General features: G+C 40.4%; 1 protein-coding gene across 4 annotated transcripts in view; it reads left to right on the plus strand.

Moving 5' to 3' along the window:
• rcor1 (REST corepressor 1) overlaps window positions 1-19413 on the plus strand; it is a 202789-nt gene that overhangs the window by 157330 nt on the left and 26046 nt on the right. For all 4 annotated transcript variants that reach the window (XM_048537059.2, XM_048537055.2, XM_048537057.2 and 1 more), the window contains 2 exons: window positions 9227-9279; window positions 15732-15893. In XM_048537059.2, the coding sequence (XP_048393016.1) occupies window positions 9227-9279; window positions 15732-15893 (215 nt within the window). The remainder of the gene's footprint in view (window positions 1-9226; window positions 9280-15731; window positions 15894-19413) is intronic.

Genomic DNA, 19413 nt, shown 5'->3' on the forward strand with positions numbered 1-19413 from the left:
TTTAAAAGATTCCCAAATACAGAGCAAAACATTTCCAGGTAAGGATGGTGAGAAACTTTTGGATGGAACTTTAAGGTGGTAGTGCTTCCATGAATCTGCTACTTTTTGTCCTTTATAGGTAGTAGTGGTCGTGTGCTTAGAAAATGCTGCCCAAGGACTGGAGGGGACCTGGTTGAACCTAATCTGTAGGTTATTGCTAAGTAAATGCTGTTTAGCCTATTGATGACATGTTACTGGTTGGACTATAATTGGTTAGGTTGGATTTGCCCTGTTTTGTGAGCAGGACGTACCTGGGCAATTTTTCACTTCACCAAGTAGGTGTCAGTGTTCTAGCTGCACTGGAACAGCTTGGCTAGAAGCATGGCAGTTGTGGAGAAAACTTCATTACTATTGCTGGAATGTTGTCAGTGTCTTCAACTGTTTTTTGATACCTCATGGACTGAATTGTACTGACTGGCAAATGATGATAGAAGAGGTCAAAATGGATCATTCAGTTATCAATTTTGGCTGAAGGTTGTTTCAGCTTTATTTTCACAGATGTGTTAAGCACTGTTAACATTGAGGTATTTGTGGAGGATTCTCCAGTGAGTTTTTCAACTTATAACATTCTCAACACTGTGTTCAAAACTGCTGAACTTTGTAGAATTGTTTAGTTCAGTCCGTTGCTGTTTGGAGTGCAAGCAACCCTGTCTTTGTAGCTTCAAATTGACATCTTTTCACTCAGTATGCGCGGGGCTGCACTTGATGTGTCCTCCTGCACTATTCATTGAACCAGAGTTGATCTTGGGTTTGGGGATTGTAAATTGGGGGTTACGCCAGGCCCTGAGGTAGGTTGACGTATAATTCTGCTGCTATTAAAAGCTAAGCTACTTTTGGATATCTAATATGATGCTACAACCATATAAAGTTTATTGTATTTTGCATGATGTTGGTGCATCACAGCATGAAAAGCTGTGTGGTAATCACTCCTACCAATAATGTTATGGACAGTTGCATCATTGGTGTAAGAGTGAGGTCAAGTGTGTTTTTCTGTCCTGCTACCCTCTGCCTGCTGCAGACCCAATCTTGCAAATTTAATTCCTTTAACACTTGGCCAGCTTAGTCAGTAGTTATCCTGCTGAGCCATTGTTCATGGCAGATCTTGATTTGCCCTACACAGTAGATTCTGCACCCTTGGTAAGACCAGTGCTTCCACTAGGTAATGTTTAACATAGAGTACTGATTCGATGGCCAAGGGGGCAGATGTTGCATGGGCAAGAAGCCTCTTGCTGATCACCATGTTTGACCTGATGCCATGAAACTTGATGGGGACCCAGACTTAAATGTTGTGAACTCCTAGAGCATCTTCCAACTGACAGTACTGTCACTTCTGAATTTACTCTGGCAATGATACAGGACACACCTAGGGATGGCAGTGCTATTGTCTGGGACATAGTGAAGTCTGTAGGTGTGATTCTGTGATTATGACAGGCTGCTGCTTAACTAGTCTGTGGGACGCCTTTCCCTATTCAGACACGAGTTCCTGGATGTTGCATAGTCAACGTTGTTGCATTTACTTGGTGCTTTGGTCAATTCCAGAGTCTGGTAGGGTTCCTTTAAGACTTTTTAGTGGTTTGTTACAGCTAACTGGTTTGCTAGGCCAGCTCAGCCAGCATTTAAGAATTGAACATGTTAAGAGTTGCATATAGGCCTGATCAGGTAAAAGTGGCAGATTTCTTTAAAGATCACAAGTGACCTGGCGAGGTTTTAATGTCAGTTAGCAATGATTTGAATCCTACCATGGCAGGTGGTGGAATTTGAATTCAGTAGAAGTTCAGAATTAAGATTCAAATGATGACCATTAATCTATTGTTTGTGTTATTGTTGGGAAGAACCCATCTGATTCATTAATGACCTTTAGGTAAGGAAGCTGACGACATTATCTAGTCCTGACTACATGTGACTCTGACCCACAGCAATGTTGACTCATAATTGCTGTCTGGGCAATTAGGGATGGGCAGTAAAAGCTGGCTTAGCCAGTGACCCCCTTATCCTGTAAATGAGTTATAAAAGAAAGATATTTTAAAGAGACTTTTGGAATTAATCTGATGTGAAAATTACAAAAACCACCTGTAACACAATTTAAGTATTCCTTTTCCCCAATACCTGCTTAGCTGAATGTGGGATCTGAAAAGCATAATCCTTCTCAAAGGGTGGAGGTTTACATGTGATATCAAACAAAAAGTGTCTATATTTTGGAATGTGGTTAGTTATTAAATTATGAAACTGAGACCCAGTATTTTGGGGATAATGGGAACTGCAGATGCTGGAGAATCCAAGATAATAAAATGTGAGGCTGGATGAACACAGCAGGCCAAGCAGCATCTCAGGAGCACGAAAGCTGACATTTCGGGCCTAGACCCTTCATCAGAGAGGGGGATGGGGTGAGGGTTCTAGAATAAATAGGGAGAGGGGGGAGGTGGACCGAAGGTGGAGAGAGTATAGGTGGGGAGGTAGGGAGGGGATAGGTCAGTCCAGGGAAGACGGACAGGTCAAGGAGGTGGGATGAGGTTAGTAGGTAGATGGGGGTGCGGCTTGGGGTGGGAGGAAGGGATGGGTGAGAGGAAGAACAGGTTAGGGAGGCAGAGACAGGTTGGACTGGTTTTGGGATGCAGTGGGTGGAGGGGAAGAGCTGGGCTGGTTGTGTGGTGCAGTGGGGGGAGGGGACGAACTGGGCTGGTTTAGGGATGCAGTAGGGGAAGGGGAGATTTTGAAACTGGTGAAGTCCACATTGATACCATTAGGCTGCAGGGTTCCCAGGCGGAATATGAGTTGCTGTTCCTGCAACCTACGGGTGGCATCATTGTGGCACTGCAGGAGCCCCATGATGGACATGTCATCTAAAGAATGGGAGGGGGAGTGGAAACGGTTTGCGACTGGGAGGTGCAGTTGTTTGTTGCGAACTGAGGGGACGTGTTCTGCAAAGCGGTCTCCAAGCCTCCGCTTGGTTTCCCCAATGTAGAGGAAGCCACACCGGGTACAGTGGATGCAGTATACCACATTGGCAGATGTGCAGGTGAACCTCTGCTTAATGTGGAATGTCATCTTGGGGCCTGAGATAGGGGTGAGGGAGGTGGTGTGGGGGCAAGTGTAGCATTTCCTGCGGTTGCAGGGGAAGGTGCCGTGTGTGGTGGGGTTGGAGGGCAGTGTGGAGCGAACAAGGGAGTCATGGAGAGAGTGGTCTCTCCGGAAAGCAGACAGGGGTGGGGATGGAAAAATGTCTTGGGTGGTGGGGCAACGCATCATCCTCTGACACTTCCGCCATCTACAATCCGACCCCACCACCCAAGACATTTTTCCATCCCCACCCCTGTCTGCTTTCCGGAGAGACCACTCTCTCCGTGACTCCCTTGTTCGCTCCACACTGCCCTCCGACCCCACCACACCCGGCACCTTCCCCTGCAACCACAGGAAATGCTACTCTTGCCCCCACACCACCTCCCTCACCCCTATCTCAGGCCCCAAGATGACATTCCACATTAAGCAGAGGTTCACCTGCACGTCTGCCAATGTGGTATACTGCATCCACTGTACCCAGTGTGGCATCCTCTACATTGGGGAAACCAAGCAGAGGCTTGGAGACCGCTTTTCAGAACACCTCCGCTCGGTTCGCAATAAACGACTGCACCTCCCAGTCGCAAACCATTTCCACTCCCCCTCCCATTCTTTAGATGACATGTCCATCATGGGCCTCCTGCAGTGCCACAATGATGCCACCCGTAGGTTGCAGGAACAGCAACTCATATTCCGCCTGGGAACCCTGCAGCCTAATGGTATCAATGTGGACTTCACCAGTTTCAAAATCTCCCCTTCCCCAACTGCATCCCTAAACCAGCCCAGTTCGTCCCCTCCCCTCACTGCACCACAAAACCAGCCCAGCTCTTCCCCTCCGCCCACTGCATCCCAAAACCAGTCCAACCTGTCTCTGCCTCCCTAACCTGTTCTTCCTCTCACCCATCCCTTCCACCCACCCCAAGCCGCACCCCCATCTACCTACTAACCTCATCCCACCTCCTTGACCTGTCCGTCTTCCCTGGACTGACCTATGCCCTCCCTACCTCCCCACCTACACTCTCTCCACCTATCTTCTTCACTCTCCATCTTCGGTCCACCTCCCCCCTCTCCCTATTTATTCCAGAACCCTCACCCCATCCCCCTCTCTGATGAAGGGTCTAGGCCCGAAACGTCAGCTTTCGTGCTCCTGAGATGCTGCTTGGCCTGCTGTGTTCATCCAGCCTCACATTTTATTACCCAGTATTTTGGGATTAAATCAGTATGTTGGTTTAATCATATAAATTACTGTGGATGCAACTGAAAATAAAAAGTTGGTTCATTGGAATTGCTTTGCTTTGTGAGTTAGATCTTGAAGTTGAGCAAGATTTGAGGAGTTCTAGCATTATTGGGTAATGGAAGAGAAATTACTGTACATTTTGTATACCAGGATGTAATGTGAATATCTGCTAAGAGTTTGAGCACTAGAGGGGGTCCTCAGGAGCTAGCGAGCAGTGGGAAACTAGCATGGAAAGTGATCTTGAAGTACAGCAAATCTGAAGGATGGGTTTTGGAGTGCTGTGATGAAGTAGAAGTTGTGGGATCTACTAGTATTAGTAGGAACAGGGTCTGGGTGGGATGCTCCAAGGGGTGGTGTGGACTTGTTGGGCCTGTTTCCACACTGTAGGTAATCTAATCTAATCTAAAAGGTGATTTGAGAAATAGAACTAAAAACCCAATCAGTCCCTTTTAAAGCATAAGATGTGGCTTATTCCTCCTCCTAACAAATTTTAACAGCTTTTCCTTCATCTGTAATAGCATGTTTCCTTGGATACTCTTTTCCTGACTTTCCCTGTTGTCAACTGGTTTCTACTTCTGCAGTTTGCCTTAAGGGTTTTTAAAGTAATCTGTTTGTGCCTGGCTGTCGAACACAAAAGACAGCATGTATTGAACCTTTAACTTGTCATTTTCTTACCATCAATTGGCAGAAAATCACCATTGGCCAATGTGGTGCAGTATTTCAGCATGGAACTCGAATACAATTACAAGCAAAACTTTTATGCTTTAGTGCCCTACTCCTAGTTCTGTTTTCTGTGTTTCTCATTCTTACCAGTGTGTTGCATTTTGTTTACTCCAGCAGCTAACGTAAGATTTTCTACTGGTTTGTATTTTCGAGATTAACTGTGGTTTCAAGTCATTGTAAATGACAGTGCAGCCTTTCACAAGCTTTAGAATTTAACAGCTTTTGAAATTCAACTTGTTCAAATAATACTATAGTTAAATTCACTGCACCAAATCATGGGAAGTAACAATTATTATAAATTGTGTGCACGTATGCAAAAATATTATCAACTGAGTGTATTTTGATGTCCTGATTAGTATGTAGCTCTAGCTCCCATTGTTTTCTTTATGAAGGTACACTGACTCTTTGGTTGCTTTCAAAGCATATGAAATGGACACTTAAATAAACTAAAGGCTTTACAGAGATCCTGGAGTATTGACGCTACAACTAAATTCCTCGTGAATATTCTGAGTAAATGTGAGGGTTGAATTGACATTTAGTCAACTTTTTAGCTAATCAAAGTACAAATCCTTTATCACGACATTAAACTAACAATTGATATTTTGTTTGGTCTCTGGAGAAACCACTATTTCTGCATATAATTTTCTATAAGCATATAAATATTGAAGAATGAAATCTTTAAATTTAACATCAATTATTTCACTTTTAGGAAATGTTAAAATGGATTCATTGGTTCAGTTACATCTTGGTGTTCATAATACGCTATGTGCTAAAATATAATGTAAAAATCTTTAAAATTACATTAAAGAAAGCTCTCAAAGAAGGCAAAGTTTGACTTATGAAGTTAACAAAAAACACCTGGCACTAATAATCATTTAACAAAGCTTGAAACCATTGCTGAAATTTTTGCTTGCAGATGGGGGAAAAAATGTTGTACTTCTCCAGGAAAAATTGATAAAGTGAAAAACAATGAATTGAGTAACATCAAAATCCAATTTTGAAAGCAAAAATGACATCTCTTTTTGAATGAAGACATTTCTCCTCAATGGGTAACCACTTTTAAGCCAAGAGACACGGTTTCTCTAGATATACCAAGTCAAACCCTCCACAATATTGTAAATTTCAATGAAGAATCATCTCGCATTTTTCTAAATTCAGACTCTAAGGTCTCATTTTACTCAAACTCTTGACATAGTACAGCCTTCGTATCCAATGATACAATGTTGGGAAAACCAAATTGTAGATTCCTTTTTAAGAGATCATTTCTTGGGTTAGGTGACCAAAGTTGTATTCCAGATCTGCTAATGCAAAAGCCGTAGCAAAAAGACATAGTTGAGATGAGCACAAATGCAGCACTACTTCAGTGGTTTAGTCACAAAAAAATGCAGACATATTGTGGAGCTGAATGAATGCAGCAGGCCAAGCAGCATCTTGGGAGCACAAAAGCTGACGTTTCGGGCCTAGACCCTTCTTCAGAAAAAAAGGGAGGAGGGTAATTACTTAAGGTTAAGCATCCCTTTTTTTTCTGATGAAGGGTCTAGGCCCGAAACGTCAGCTTTTGTGCTCCTAAGATGCTGCTTGGCCTGCTGTGTTCATCCAGCTCCACCTGTTATCTCGGATTCTTCAGCATCTGCAGTTTCCATTATCTCAGACATATTGTTAATTGGTTGCCTGTTGAAAGCTAATGAATTAATCAGAGAATTCGTTGAAAAGCTCACATAAGTCGATACTGTGGTGCTGAAGATCGAGTCAATGTTCACAAAAGGCAGACATCAAACATATCACCATTGATTTGCAAACTAAGGATGTGTTTCTTGATTTGTAAGATTGTCAGCCATACGTAGTTACAGAGCAAATTTTTATTTGAGCTGTTGCCAATTAAAAATGTAGAACCTGAACAAGATTTCATTGATAAAACCATTACTTCATAGCTTATTCTAAATTTTATATCCATAATCTAATTTTCAGCCATATGTATGACTGATTTAGAAACTAAGAAAGGTTGATAGGCTGGGACAATACAGCACGGAGCTGGAGGAAAACTGCAGGCCAGGCAGCATCAGAGGAGCAGGCAAGTTAGTGGTTTGGGTCGAGACCCTTCCTGTTTTCCATTGACGTCCAGAAGTATAAGTGGCCTTGTTATTGAGATGTAAGATTCTGCAAAGATTTAATATGTTGGATGCTGGAGTGTGCCCCATTGTGGGAAAGACCCGAACTAGGGAAAATAATCTTAAATGGAAAACCCATTATTTTAAGATGATGGGTTTTTTTCCCTCCTCTCAAGATCATCCAACTTTGGAACACTTCCTCAGTGGTGGAGTCATTGGTTTAAAAATATTGAGTTAGATTGATTCCCTTGTTAGTCAAGTATCAATTGGGGAAAGATGGGAATGTGGAGTTCAGGCCACAGTCAGGTTGTTCACGATCACATCAAATGGTGGAATAGGCTCAAGGGCTTGGAAGGTCTGTTCTTGCGCCTTTGTTTGTACTTATGTTTGCAGACAAGTCATTTTTACTTTGCAAAATTCTGAAGCAGATGCTACAGAAAAGATATACCAGAACTGGAAACTCCCAAAGTTAGGTAAATGCTGCAGTGTACATTTTGTGTCAGGTCTTTGATTCAGAATATAATTATGCATGAGAAAAGGTGGATGGTTTCCGATTATGATAGAAAATCAGAACTTTTCACTATACGTCAAAAAAGTGCTTTATTTTAGGTTTCACCCTGTTCATCTTGTTTCATGTTAGAAGAAATTTAGACAAATACGATTCATATGCTTCAGACCACCATTGACTTTTTACAAACTACTGCAGATGCTGGAATTTTGGAGTAGTGTTTTTTTAAAAAAAAATTCCTAGCAGATCTGTCAGTGTCTGTGGAATGAAAAACAATTAATTTTTGAGTCAAATATAATTCTTTGGACTAAGATACCGTTTCAGTCTCTCCATAGATGATGCTCAACTACTCAGTATTTCCAGCATTTAATTTTTGTTTCTCTGCTTTGTAGAACTCTTATTTTGCTATAACCTGTGAGTTAGTCTTGAGCAATATCAGTTAAATGGGTTTGCTTAGATTTTTTTCCGCCCCCTTTATTCATTATTGGAATGAGGACATTGCTGCGTAGGCAACACTTAATGCCCATCCCTAATTGCCTAGAGGGCAGTTCAGAGTCAACCACATTGCTCTGGGTCTGGAGTCATATGTCGGCCAGGCCTGGTAAGGATGGCAGTTTCCTTCGCCTAAGGGGCATTAGTGAACCAGATGGGTTTTCCTGACAATCGACAATGGATTTTTGGTCACCATTAGATTTTTATTTCCAGATATTTCATTGAATTCAAATTCTGCCACCTGTGGTGGGTTTTGAACCCAGGTCCCCAGGACATTGAGTCTCTGGATTAAGAGTCCAGTGATAATACCACTAGGCCATTATCTCCCCCTTGTTAAAACCAACATTTTTTTTGGAACCTATCGCTCATTGGTTGGAAGGAAAGACTTAATATGCTCTGATTAATCATTGACATTCTCAACTGCTTCATTATGATATGCTAATTGGCAATAGCTTCTGTTCTGCAAACTTTTTTTCAATCTATCTCATTAATGCAGGCACTTGAAAACAAACAAGAACAGGAAGTTACCATATAGCCTTTTCAACCTGCTGCACCATTCAATTATGGTTTTTCGGCTTCACTTCCACTTTCCTGCTTGCTCCTCTTTATTTGCTGCATATTTCGGCCTTAACTGTTATTCAATGACGAGGTATCCTAGACTAATATCCCATTAAAAGGAGGAAATTCCTTTTGCAAAAGCATGTGATCTTTTTGGCCCTCAGAGCAAGCTTTTAAGTCATAATTGAATTGTGTTATACAACTTTTCTTAAAGTGCAGCAGTATTGACGTAGATACTTTCATGGTCTTGAAGATCCTATTTGACCATGAGTCTGGCTAAGATGAAAGATGTGGAGGCAAATTCACCTCTTGACTATGAGCACGTCAGTTTGAGTGGGTTGCTTGCCCTTAATAAAATTTCATTCTGTTGATTTCTGGGGAATAAAAATCTGGCTTCTACAGTTGGATGGTGATTCACTTGACTAACTTAGCATGCAGGTGGCAAAGACTATCTTATTGTCACCTAAGTATGAACATTTTTTTAAACTTATTGTTTTGCATTTTCAGTGGATGAATACATTTCAATAGCTAAAGAGAAGCATGGCTACAACATGGAACAGGTAATAAACCTTTAAGATCTAAATTTTAATCCTTGATCTTATTCTGACTGCTCAGTTTCCCAGCCCTCATGCTAGCTATTGTTGAAATGGCAGTTTGTCCTCTGATACTTATCTCTCCTTTTAAAGCTGCTGTATTCACATCTTCTCTTTCAGTAAGCCTATTTTCAATCCCTTTGTCCTTCTAAGATACCGCTCCATCTTCAGCTTCCTTTTTTGACTACGTTATCACATGTTTTCCACAAGCCATTTGAACCTTCTCCACAGGCTTTATCCCTGCAGCAGCACTGGATTAAAATTGTATGATTGTTCTAAGTGACTGTGATGCATAACCCTTAATTAATTTGTGCACTGTTTACTGTTTGCCCTGTTTAAGACTGTAACATCCTTTTCCAACTCCTCTCCTCTCTCTGCCTGGTTCATTGTGAATTCCCAAGCTGTTTGCACTCTAACCTGCTAATTATAGTCAGAACAACTGCAAGGAATCTTTTACTGTCCCTAGACTACTGCCTTCCAAATATTCTGTGCATCTGTCCTTGGCCCCTTCCGTTTTAACTGCTGCACGCTTCCCATGGTGATTCCATTTGGTGACATGGTTTCAGCTTGTGTCCGTGCTGACAGAGCCATCCTACTCGTACACTTACTTGTTTTCAGACTTTTAGTCCAACACCTTTTTCAACTAATTTAACAGTACAAAGACCAAAGTCATTATCTTTTGCTGACATCAATACTGTATATTCATGTCCGTAATTCCATACTATCAATCAACATTTCAGACGTAAAATTATCATAAGACTATAAGACATAGGAGTGGAAGTAAGGCCATTCGACCCATCGAGTCCACTCCGCCATGTAAATCGTGGCTTATGGGCATTTCAACTCCACTTCCCTGCACTCTCCCCGTAGCCCTTGATTCCTTGTGAGGTCAAGAATTTGTCGATCTCTGCCTTGAAGGCATCCAAAGTCCCGGCCTCCACTGCACTCCGTGGCAATGAATCCCACAAGCCCACCACTCTCTGGCTGAAGAAATGTCGTCTCATTTCAGTTTTAAATTTACTCCCTCTAATTTTACGGCTGTGACCACGGCTCCTAGTCTCCCCGTCTAATGGAAACCACTTCCTAGCATCCACCCCTTCTAAGCCATACATTATCTTGTAAGTTTCTATTAGATCTCCCCTCAACCTTCTAAACTCTAATGAGTACAATCCCAGGATTCTTAGCTGTTCATCATACATTAAACCTACCATCCAGGGAATGTGTGAATCTCCACTGGACACGCTCCAGGGCTAGTATGTCCTTCCTGAGGTGTGGGGCCCAAAATTGGACACAGTATTCTAAATGGAGCCTAACTAGAGCCTTATAAAGCCTCAGAAGCACATCGCTGCTTTTATATTCCAATCCTCTTGAGATAAACAAGCATCTAATGTTTGAATCCCTTTATGGCTCTATTGTTTTTCTTCCATCTCCTCCTACTTGCAACTAACCTTTCCCTAGATTTTCCATACCTACGTCTCTGGCCTTGTGCTTCCAACTGTCTAAACTCTCTATTCCCTGGAATGCCCTGCCCAAACCTCTGTGTTCCTCTCCATCCCCTAATCCTTTTACTAAGTGCATGTTTGCACTTGCTGGTTTTACTCCCTTTGCTTATTTTTATTTAAATTTTGTCCACGTAAAGCAGCCTGAAAACGAGTGATGCTATGTAATTTTTAGTCAATAATTTCACATACACAAGTCGAGAGCATTATGAACACCTTTCACTTGCCTTGGATGAAAATAACTAGCACTCAGTTGAGCACATCCAAGATGATAAAGTAATCCACTTGTTTGGATGACTGTCTGGGCAACTTACACATTCACTTCTTGCAACATGATTGCACACTGGTACAGTCTTTACTTTGTCCAAAACACACTTGCAGCATCTTCTAAACCTACAGCATCTGCCAGTTAGAAAGACAAGGGCAAATGCCACCACCTTAAGTTCCCCTCCAAGTGACATGCTATTTTTACGTGGAGTAGTATTACCTTTTTTTTAGTTGTCAAATTCATGAAACTTCCTTTCTAGCAACCCTGTGGTGTGCCTGTACCAGATGGACTGTAATGCTTCATGAAGGCGGCTTGTTACTGCTTTCTCCACAGCAATTAGCAATGTGAAATAAATGCTGGCCTTGTCAGTGTTACCTATATCCCATGAAACATTAAAGAAAAACATTGTCAGCCTCTAACCCACTCTGAAAACCACAGTATTTATACTGCTGGTTCAGTTTAGTTCCTGGTCAAATATTTAGCAGCTATCACAATTCCTGTTGCACTGTTTCTGATTTGTGCTGAGCAGCTGCCTAACTTAAGATGCAAAATAAATCTCCTGACCATTCCTTTTGTTCTTTTGGTATTCTTAAATCAATGCGCACCATGGTGGTATCAATAAATAGTAATGTCAATTTACTTTATTAAAAGCCCAATCCCTGACATTTCTCTGCGCTAAGAATAAAGTGAATGTCATAACTGAAGCCTCTTTTCTGTGGATGTTAGTGAATCTCCTCTGCACCATCTGTATGGTGTTCAGATGCTTATTATTGTAGGATGCTGCAATTTGTCCACAATGTTGTAAGGAAAGGTTGTCTAAGGTTTTGGATGCCTGTTTGTCTCCTAGAAGTTTCCACTTCAGATATTTGAAAGGTTGTAATTCAGGGTTCTGATTTATCTTTAATTACCTCAACATTTTAAAAAGCAAACCTTCGGACACTTTTCTACTTTTTTTTTGAGCTCTGCAAGCTTTTTGGTGTTTTTTTTTTCTGTAATTGACTAGTCTGTTATCTCTGACTCCTTGTCTCACTTGTGTTTCATCCTGGTACACCATTTCAGAGGGGTGTTAAGAGATGATTATTTTTCTGTGACCTAAAAATACAAAAATGCTAGACTGAAAAATTAGATCTCCTTCTCAAAAGAATTTGGATTTTCATGGTTGCTGTAACTGAAACTAGCTTTTTGTTTCATCAACAACAAAAATGAAGTTGTGGAAAAGCTCAGCAGGTCTGGCAGCATCTGTGAAGAAAATGTCAGAGTTAACGTTTCAGGTCCGGTGACCCTTCCTCAGAACCTGGACCTGAAACGTTAACTCTGTTTTCTCCTTCACAGATGTTGGCAGACCTGCTGAGCTTTTCCGGCAGCTTTGTTTTTGTTCCTGATTTATAGCAACCACAGTTCTACTTTTGGCTATTTATTTCAAGTTTGTTTAAGTAGCTGAATTCATGTTTCCTACTGGCTATGGTGGGATTTGAATTCCTGGTTCTGTATTCTTAATGTAGGTCATTCAATCACTTTGCTGCCATACATGATACTCCTTTCCAGAGCAAATCTTATTTGAATCAAAGCTAGTTGTAGTTCATTTCTCCAAGCAGGGATGTTTCCTTCTAATTGCATAATGAATATCCTTAATTGAATGGAGACAGACACTTAGGGCAGAACTCCTTTCCATTGCTTCAGGAAACTGTTGAGAGTGAAGTTGCTTGAAAGTGGTTCTTCAGTATCGAAGAATCATTTGACTGCGCAGATCCTCCTTGCCATAATCAGTATATTATGGTATGTATGAAGCCAGATTCTGAAACCTGCAAGTGCCTCTAATCATGGAAAAGACCAGTTGAAATAGGCAGCTTGTAGCAACATACACAAAAGAGCTGACCAGTCATAATATTGAACCACCACTATTAGGAGTATATAAAGTGTTTGCACAGGCATCTTCCATCCTAAATGTGAAGAAAGAAGTTTATAATGAAACTAGAACAAAAATAGAACATGCAGGCTCCTAAGATGGAGACTGAGTTGTCTATTTAAACTGGTTCAACTTTTTCTCCATCACCTTCTTACCTAAAGACTACATTTTGCAGTGGATTTTGCTGTAAATTTAGCTGTTATGACAGGAGTAGCCAGCCAAACCTGTTTGGTTTCAATACCACTGGGAGCCACAATGCAGTGAAATGAAAACATTCAAGGTGCCTCAAAGATATTCACTTGTTTCTAATCAGACTTTAAGGATAACAGGTCATGAACAAGTTTATAACTTAGATAAAAATTAACAAATTATTAATAATATAACTTTAGAAGAACTAAATAAATAATCAGATCATCAAATTAATGCCTAATGATCTTAAGCCCAGTCCTTGATCATAATTCCTACTCCCTCAGACAGACAAATACATGGTAAAGGGATAAATTTTAAAAAATTGTAATTTTCTAGTTTGATAAAACTGTTTCAAGTGATAGATACCAGGCTTTCTTGATGTAGTTGGGCAATCTGTTTCAAACTTTTAAAAAAAATTGTATAAGTAAAATAGTGAATGCTGGCACACAGCCCTATTGTATTCCTCTGCAGCTTTCCAAATTACAAATGTCATTGATTAGTATACCATAACGCATATGGAAAATAAACTTTATATGAGAGATGAAAAATATATATAGTAACTGTTATTGCCTTAAACCTCGTCCTGCTTCTAACCCCCAGTCTCATAAATTATTTTCAAGTTGATTTATTGAGCAGAGATGGTTTTGTTCTGCAGGTTAGTTTACGGATAATGGTAATTTCATTTTGCAATTGGCTATGATGGACTTCTATGGATTATAACCAAGTGCAGTGACTTTCACTTTCCTGATATTGAGATACCATGATAATGGAGGAACTTTGAGACCTAACTCTGCAAGTTATTAAGTTATTTAGTTCATATATTATTCTAAATGTATTTTGATTTGAAGACTTGCCCATATTCTATTCTACCTGGATAATAAAATGTGAGGCTGGATGAACACAGCAGGCCAAGCAGCATCTCAGGAGCACAAAAGCTGACGTTTCGGGCCTAGACCCTTCATCAGATTCTATCTGATGATCATCAGATTCATCTATTCTACCTGAATGTTTTGAAGCAAAATTTTGAACGATCTTAAAGATATTTTTGTTGCAAACTTTCCATGCAGAAGTTAATCATCTACTTCATTCTGATATGGAAAGCACCACTTTAGATGACAAACTTGCCTTGTGCTGTAGACTAAATATCCTAAACATCTGATTAAGTAGTAGTAGACAACACCTGTGTTTAATAAGCAAATATTATGTCTGTAATGAAAATTAAAATATAACTAAAAGTAAAGCATGATTCTGCAATTCAATGGTTTATCAAAGTACAGTGTGAAAATAGGATGTAATATAGTTAAAGATACTAGCTGTGAGCATACTTTGTTTAATATGAAATAACAAAGTAATAGGATAGCGTACAAGTTTTATGTTTAATTGTCCAAAAAATCCTAGAACATCAGGTTGTACAACTTATTTATAAACACGGGACGTGAATATTGGAAATCTGAAACAAAAACTGTGTTGGTGAAATACACGTCTGGCAGTACCTATATGGAGATAATTAGTTATAACGTTCCAAGTCCAATGACCCTCCTTCAGAGCACAAACCATTCTGATGAAGGATCATTGGGCTCAGTTTCTCTTTCTACAAATGCTGCCAGATCTGTGTTTCCCCAGCAATTTTTTTTTTGACATTTTACCGCTCATTTATTTGAAACAAAATCTGTAACCTAAATAAGAACAATTACACATTTGCGTAAGTTTTAGTTGAGTTTTTTAAAATTCATTTGAATTAGTACTATACTGTTTCTAAAAGTATTGATCTTGGCTAACTCTCTTTTAAATGTTATGACATACTAAGTTGCTCAGTTTCAGAACAACACATTATACCACAAAAATTTAGTTCAATGATCCAATTTTGTAAAGAGCTTGAGGCAGTTACTTTGAAAGCGACAAAACTTATTTTCATTTAATCAGCTAATTCAGCTTCCCTGCAGGTTATGATGCTCATGTGTGTCGGAGTTTGAGAGATCGGACTGTTCGTTCCTCTGGTCCATGTCTCCTGTTTTGTTCATGACTGTTCTTGTTCTATTGAATCTTTCTAGATTGACAATACCCGGTATTTCAACTGTGGTTAGCTGACAACTAGTACTATCTAATTCGCAACAATTGGATGAAAGTTTTTAAAATTTTGTTTTATGTAGCACCTATCATAACCACCTGATGACCTGAAGAACTTCAAAACCAATGAAATACTTTGAAATTGGTCACTGTTGTAATGCACGAAATGCAGCAGACAATTTGAGCAAGCTCCCACAAGGAGCAGCTTTTGCTGAATTTGATCAAGGGATTTATTAGCTACGGCACAAGGATAACTTAACTGCCATCTTCCAAAATTTTGTGTCTAGCTCTGTGTGTCTGTAGGGGTGATGCATGTCCAGACGCATACGTGAAAGTCCTATAATCAAGCCACCAAGTGCCTGCCACTCTCAGCATTCTGCCACTTGTCTGTCCACTTTAGGAACTGATCCATTTCTGTCTTGATTAGCATATTATGTAATTAATTTTAATATCTTGAATTTATTTGCACTCATGAATGAATTTCCCATAGGCTTTAGGTATGCTCTTTTGGCACAAACACAATATTGAGAAGTCCTTGGCTGACCTTCCAAACTTCACACCATTTCCAGATGAGTGGACTGTGGAGGACCGGGTCCTTTTTGAACAAGCGTTTAGTTTCCATGGGAAAACCTTCCACAGAATTCAGCAAATGGTAGGAAAAAATAAATTAATTTTTAAATTCCTTTTCAAATAAAGTGAATAAATGGGGATACTTCAAGTTTCACAAAGTAACTGCATGTAGTTACATCTTTTGCACTGAGCATGTATATTTCTTTCTGTGACCTGAGTATGCTGGAACTTGGTCACCATGTTATGCTTAACGTATGAAATGAGAACATATGATATAATGTGAGCAAAGATGGTATTTTCATTTTCATTCAGTGTAGTGTACCTTCCCTGCCCAAGAATCTGACCTTTAGACAGGTAGACTCTTGTTCAGTGCCGGAGTATGATAGTTGCATAGTATTATCACTATTAAGTTACCTCAAATCTAGTCAGTTTTCCATGAAATCCTTTGTTTAAAATTTACAAATTCATTTTGAAATTTAACACAGTAAAATGGAAACAAGGTTTATGTACTTGGCATTTAACGTTCAGTTTTGATTAAAAATGTCATATCCTGAGGTGATTTGATTTTTTTTAACTATTACAGCAAGAAAATCTCTTGTATTACAGGAGAAGTTAGTATTGTTCCTCCACAGTTTCTACCATCTAAAGAACAGGTTGGGTGCATGCATTAGTTAAGGCAGAACTGAGGTTTACTATGTTCACTTATTCCTCTAGTCAAAAATCTACCACTATAGTATTACAGATGAATACTGATTGCTTGTTTGAAGTGTTGGTGCATGCATTGCATTTGTAACTTGTTTAGGTCCTCAGGAGAGTAGGAGGCACAATGAAGACCTTTTGTTTTAGATTTGAAACTTCTGCCATCATTTCAGCTATACAACAGCATGGGCTAAAATCTGATTTTCTGAAACAGAGGTTGTCAACTTGGAAAATTTATATCTTTTGAAAGAAGTGGAAAGCATACAGTGTACTGAACTGGCAAAATTGCAATGTGTGTTTAGCCTAGGCAGGCAATTAAATGTCAACTGTAAGAAGGCACGAGGAATTCAGAATGACCCAATCATAATCTAACAGTTTCTGTACCTGAACATATATGAATGTTACAGTTTAATTTGGATTTCACTTGAAAATATACATCGATGAAGATACAACCATTTAGCCAATGCTTTAAGCTGAATTCTAGTGGAACTTGTTAATATTTGCTGTTTTCCAGTTCTGGGACAAAGAAGAATCACATGTATTTTTCTAAAATGTATTTGGTTAAATTGCGCCTTCAGATTACATTATAAGTAAGAAAGGAATACTAACTGATTCTATTTTTGAGACATTTGGTATCTTTTCATCGATGACTAAAGAACCATCATCTCCAGAGTGGTCGGGGTGTGGAATGCATTGCCGGAGAGGGTAGTAGAGTCGCCCTTATTGGGGCCATTTAAGCGGCTATTAGATAGGCATATGGATGATAGAACATAGAACAATACAGCGCAGAACAGGCCCTTCGGCCCTCGATGTCCGCCGACCTGTGAACTAATCTAAGCCCCTCCCACTACAGTATCCCATCATTATCCATGTGCTTATCCAAGGACTGTTTAAATGCCCCTATTGTGGCTGAGTTCACTACATTGGCAGGCAGGGTGTTCCACACCGTTACCACTCTGAGTAAAGAACCTGCCTCTGACATATGTCTTAAATCTGTCACCCCTCAATTTGTAGCTCTGCCCCTTGTACAAGCTGATGTCATCATCCTCGGAAAAAGACTCTCACCGTCCACCCTATCTAATCCTCTGATCATCTTGTATGTGTCTATTAAATCCCCTCTTAGCCTCCTTCTCTCCAATGAGGACAGATCCAAGTCCCTCAGCCTTTCTTCATAGGGCCTGCGCTCCAGACCAAGCTACATCCTGGTAAATCTCCTCTGCACCTTTTTCCAATGCTTCCACATCCTTCCTGTAATGTGGCGACCAGAACTGCGCGCAGTATTCCAAATGTTTTGTAGCGTTTTGTACAGTTGCAGCATGACATCACGTCTCCGGAACGCAATCCCTCTACTAATAAAACCTAACACACCGTAAGCCGCCTTAACAGCACTATCAACCTGGGTGGCAGTTTTCAGGGATCTATGTACGTGGATACCAAGGCCCCTCTGCATATCCACACTACCAAGAATCTTTCCATTGACCCGGTATTCTGCCTTCCTATTATTCCTCCCAGAGTGAATCACCTCACATTTATCCGTATTAAACTCCATTTGCCACCTTTCGGCCCAATTCTGCAGTTTATCCAAGTCTCCCTGCAACCTGCAACGTTCTTCCACACTGTCCACCGCTCCACCGACTTTAGTGTCATCTGCAAACTTACTAATCCATCCACCAATGCCTGTGTCCATGTCTTTTATAAAAATGACAAACAGCAGTGGTCCCAAAAAATATGCTTGAGGCACACCACTAGTAACCGGATTCCAGGCTGAATATTTTCCATCAACCACCACTCGTTGCCTTCTTACAGAAAGCCAGTTTTTAATCCAAACTGCTAAATCTCCTTCAATCCTGTCCCTCTCTATTTTCTCCAATAGCCTACCATGTGGAACCTTATCAAAGGCTTTACTGAAGTCCGTGTACACCACGTTAACTGCACTTCCCTCATCCACATGCATGGTCACCTTCTCAAAAAACTCAGGTTTGTGAGACACAACCTGCCCTTGACAAATCCATGCTGACTATCTCCAATCAAATTGTTGTTTGCAAGATGATTATAAATCCTATCTCTTATAATCCTTTCCAAAATTTTTCCTATAACAGAGGTAAGGCTCACAGGTCTATGATTACCTGGGTCATCTCTACTGCCCTTCTTGAACAAGGGCACAACATTTGCAATCCTCCAGTCCTCTGGTACTAAACCTGTAGACAATGAGGATCAAAGATCAAGGCCAAAGGCTCCGCCACCTCCTCCCTAGCTTCCCAGACAATCCTTAGAAAAATCTCATCTGGCCCAGGGGTTTTATCTACCTTCACACCACCTAGAATTGATAACACCTCCTTATGAACTTTAATCCTTTCAATTCTAGTAGCCCGTAACTCAGTCATCTCCTCTATAATATTCTCCTGTTCCTCAGTGAAAACAGATGAGAAATAATCATTTAGCACCTCTCCAATCTCTACAGGGTCCACACACAACTTCCCACTTCTGTCTTTGACTGTCCCTATTCCTACCTTAGTCATCCTCTTATTCCTCATAGCTATAGAAAGCTTTAGGGTTCTCCTTTATTCTACCTGCTAATGTCTGCGCACCTCTCCTCCTTGCACTTCTTAACTCTCTCTTTAAATCCTTCCTAGCTAATCTGTAACTCTCCATTGCCTCATCTGAAGTATCTCATCTCATCGTCACATGAGCCTCCCTCTTCCGCTTAAGAAGAGATACAATTTCTTCAGTAAACCACAGTTCCCTTACCTTATCGCTTCCTCCCTGCCTGACAGGGACATACCTATCAAGGACATGCAATATCTGTTCCTTAAACCAGCTCCACATTTCGATTGTCCCCATCCGCTGCATTTTGCTAACTCATTCTATGCCTCCTAAGTCTCGCCTAATCGCATTATAATTGC

Source organism: Stegostoma tigrinum, chromosome 10, assembly GCF_030684315.1.
Source record: "Stegostoma tigrinum isolate sSteTig4 chromosome 10, sSteTig4.hap1, whole genome shotgun sequence".
Classification (NCBI taxonomy): Eukaryota; Metazoa; Chordata; class Chondrichthyes; order Orectolobiformes; family Stegostomatidae; genus Stegostoma; species Stegostoma tigrinum.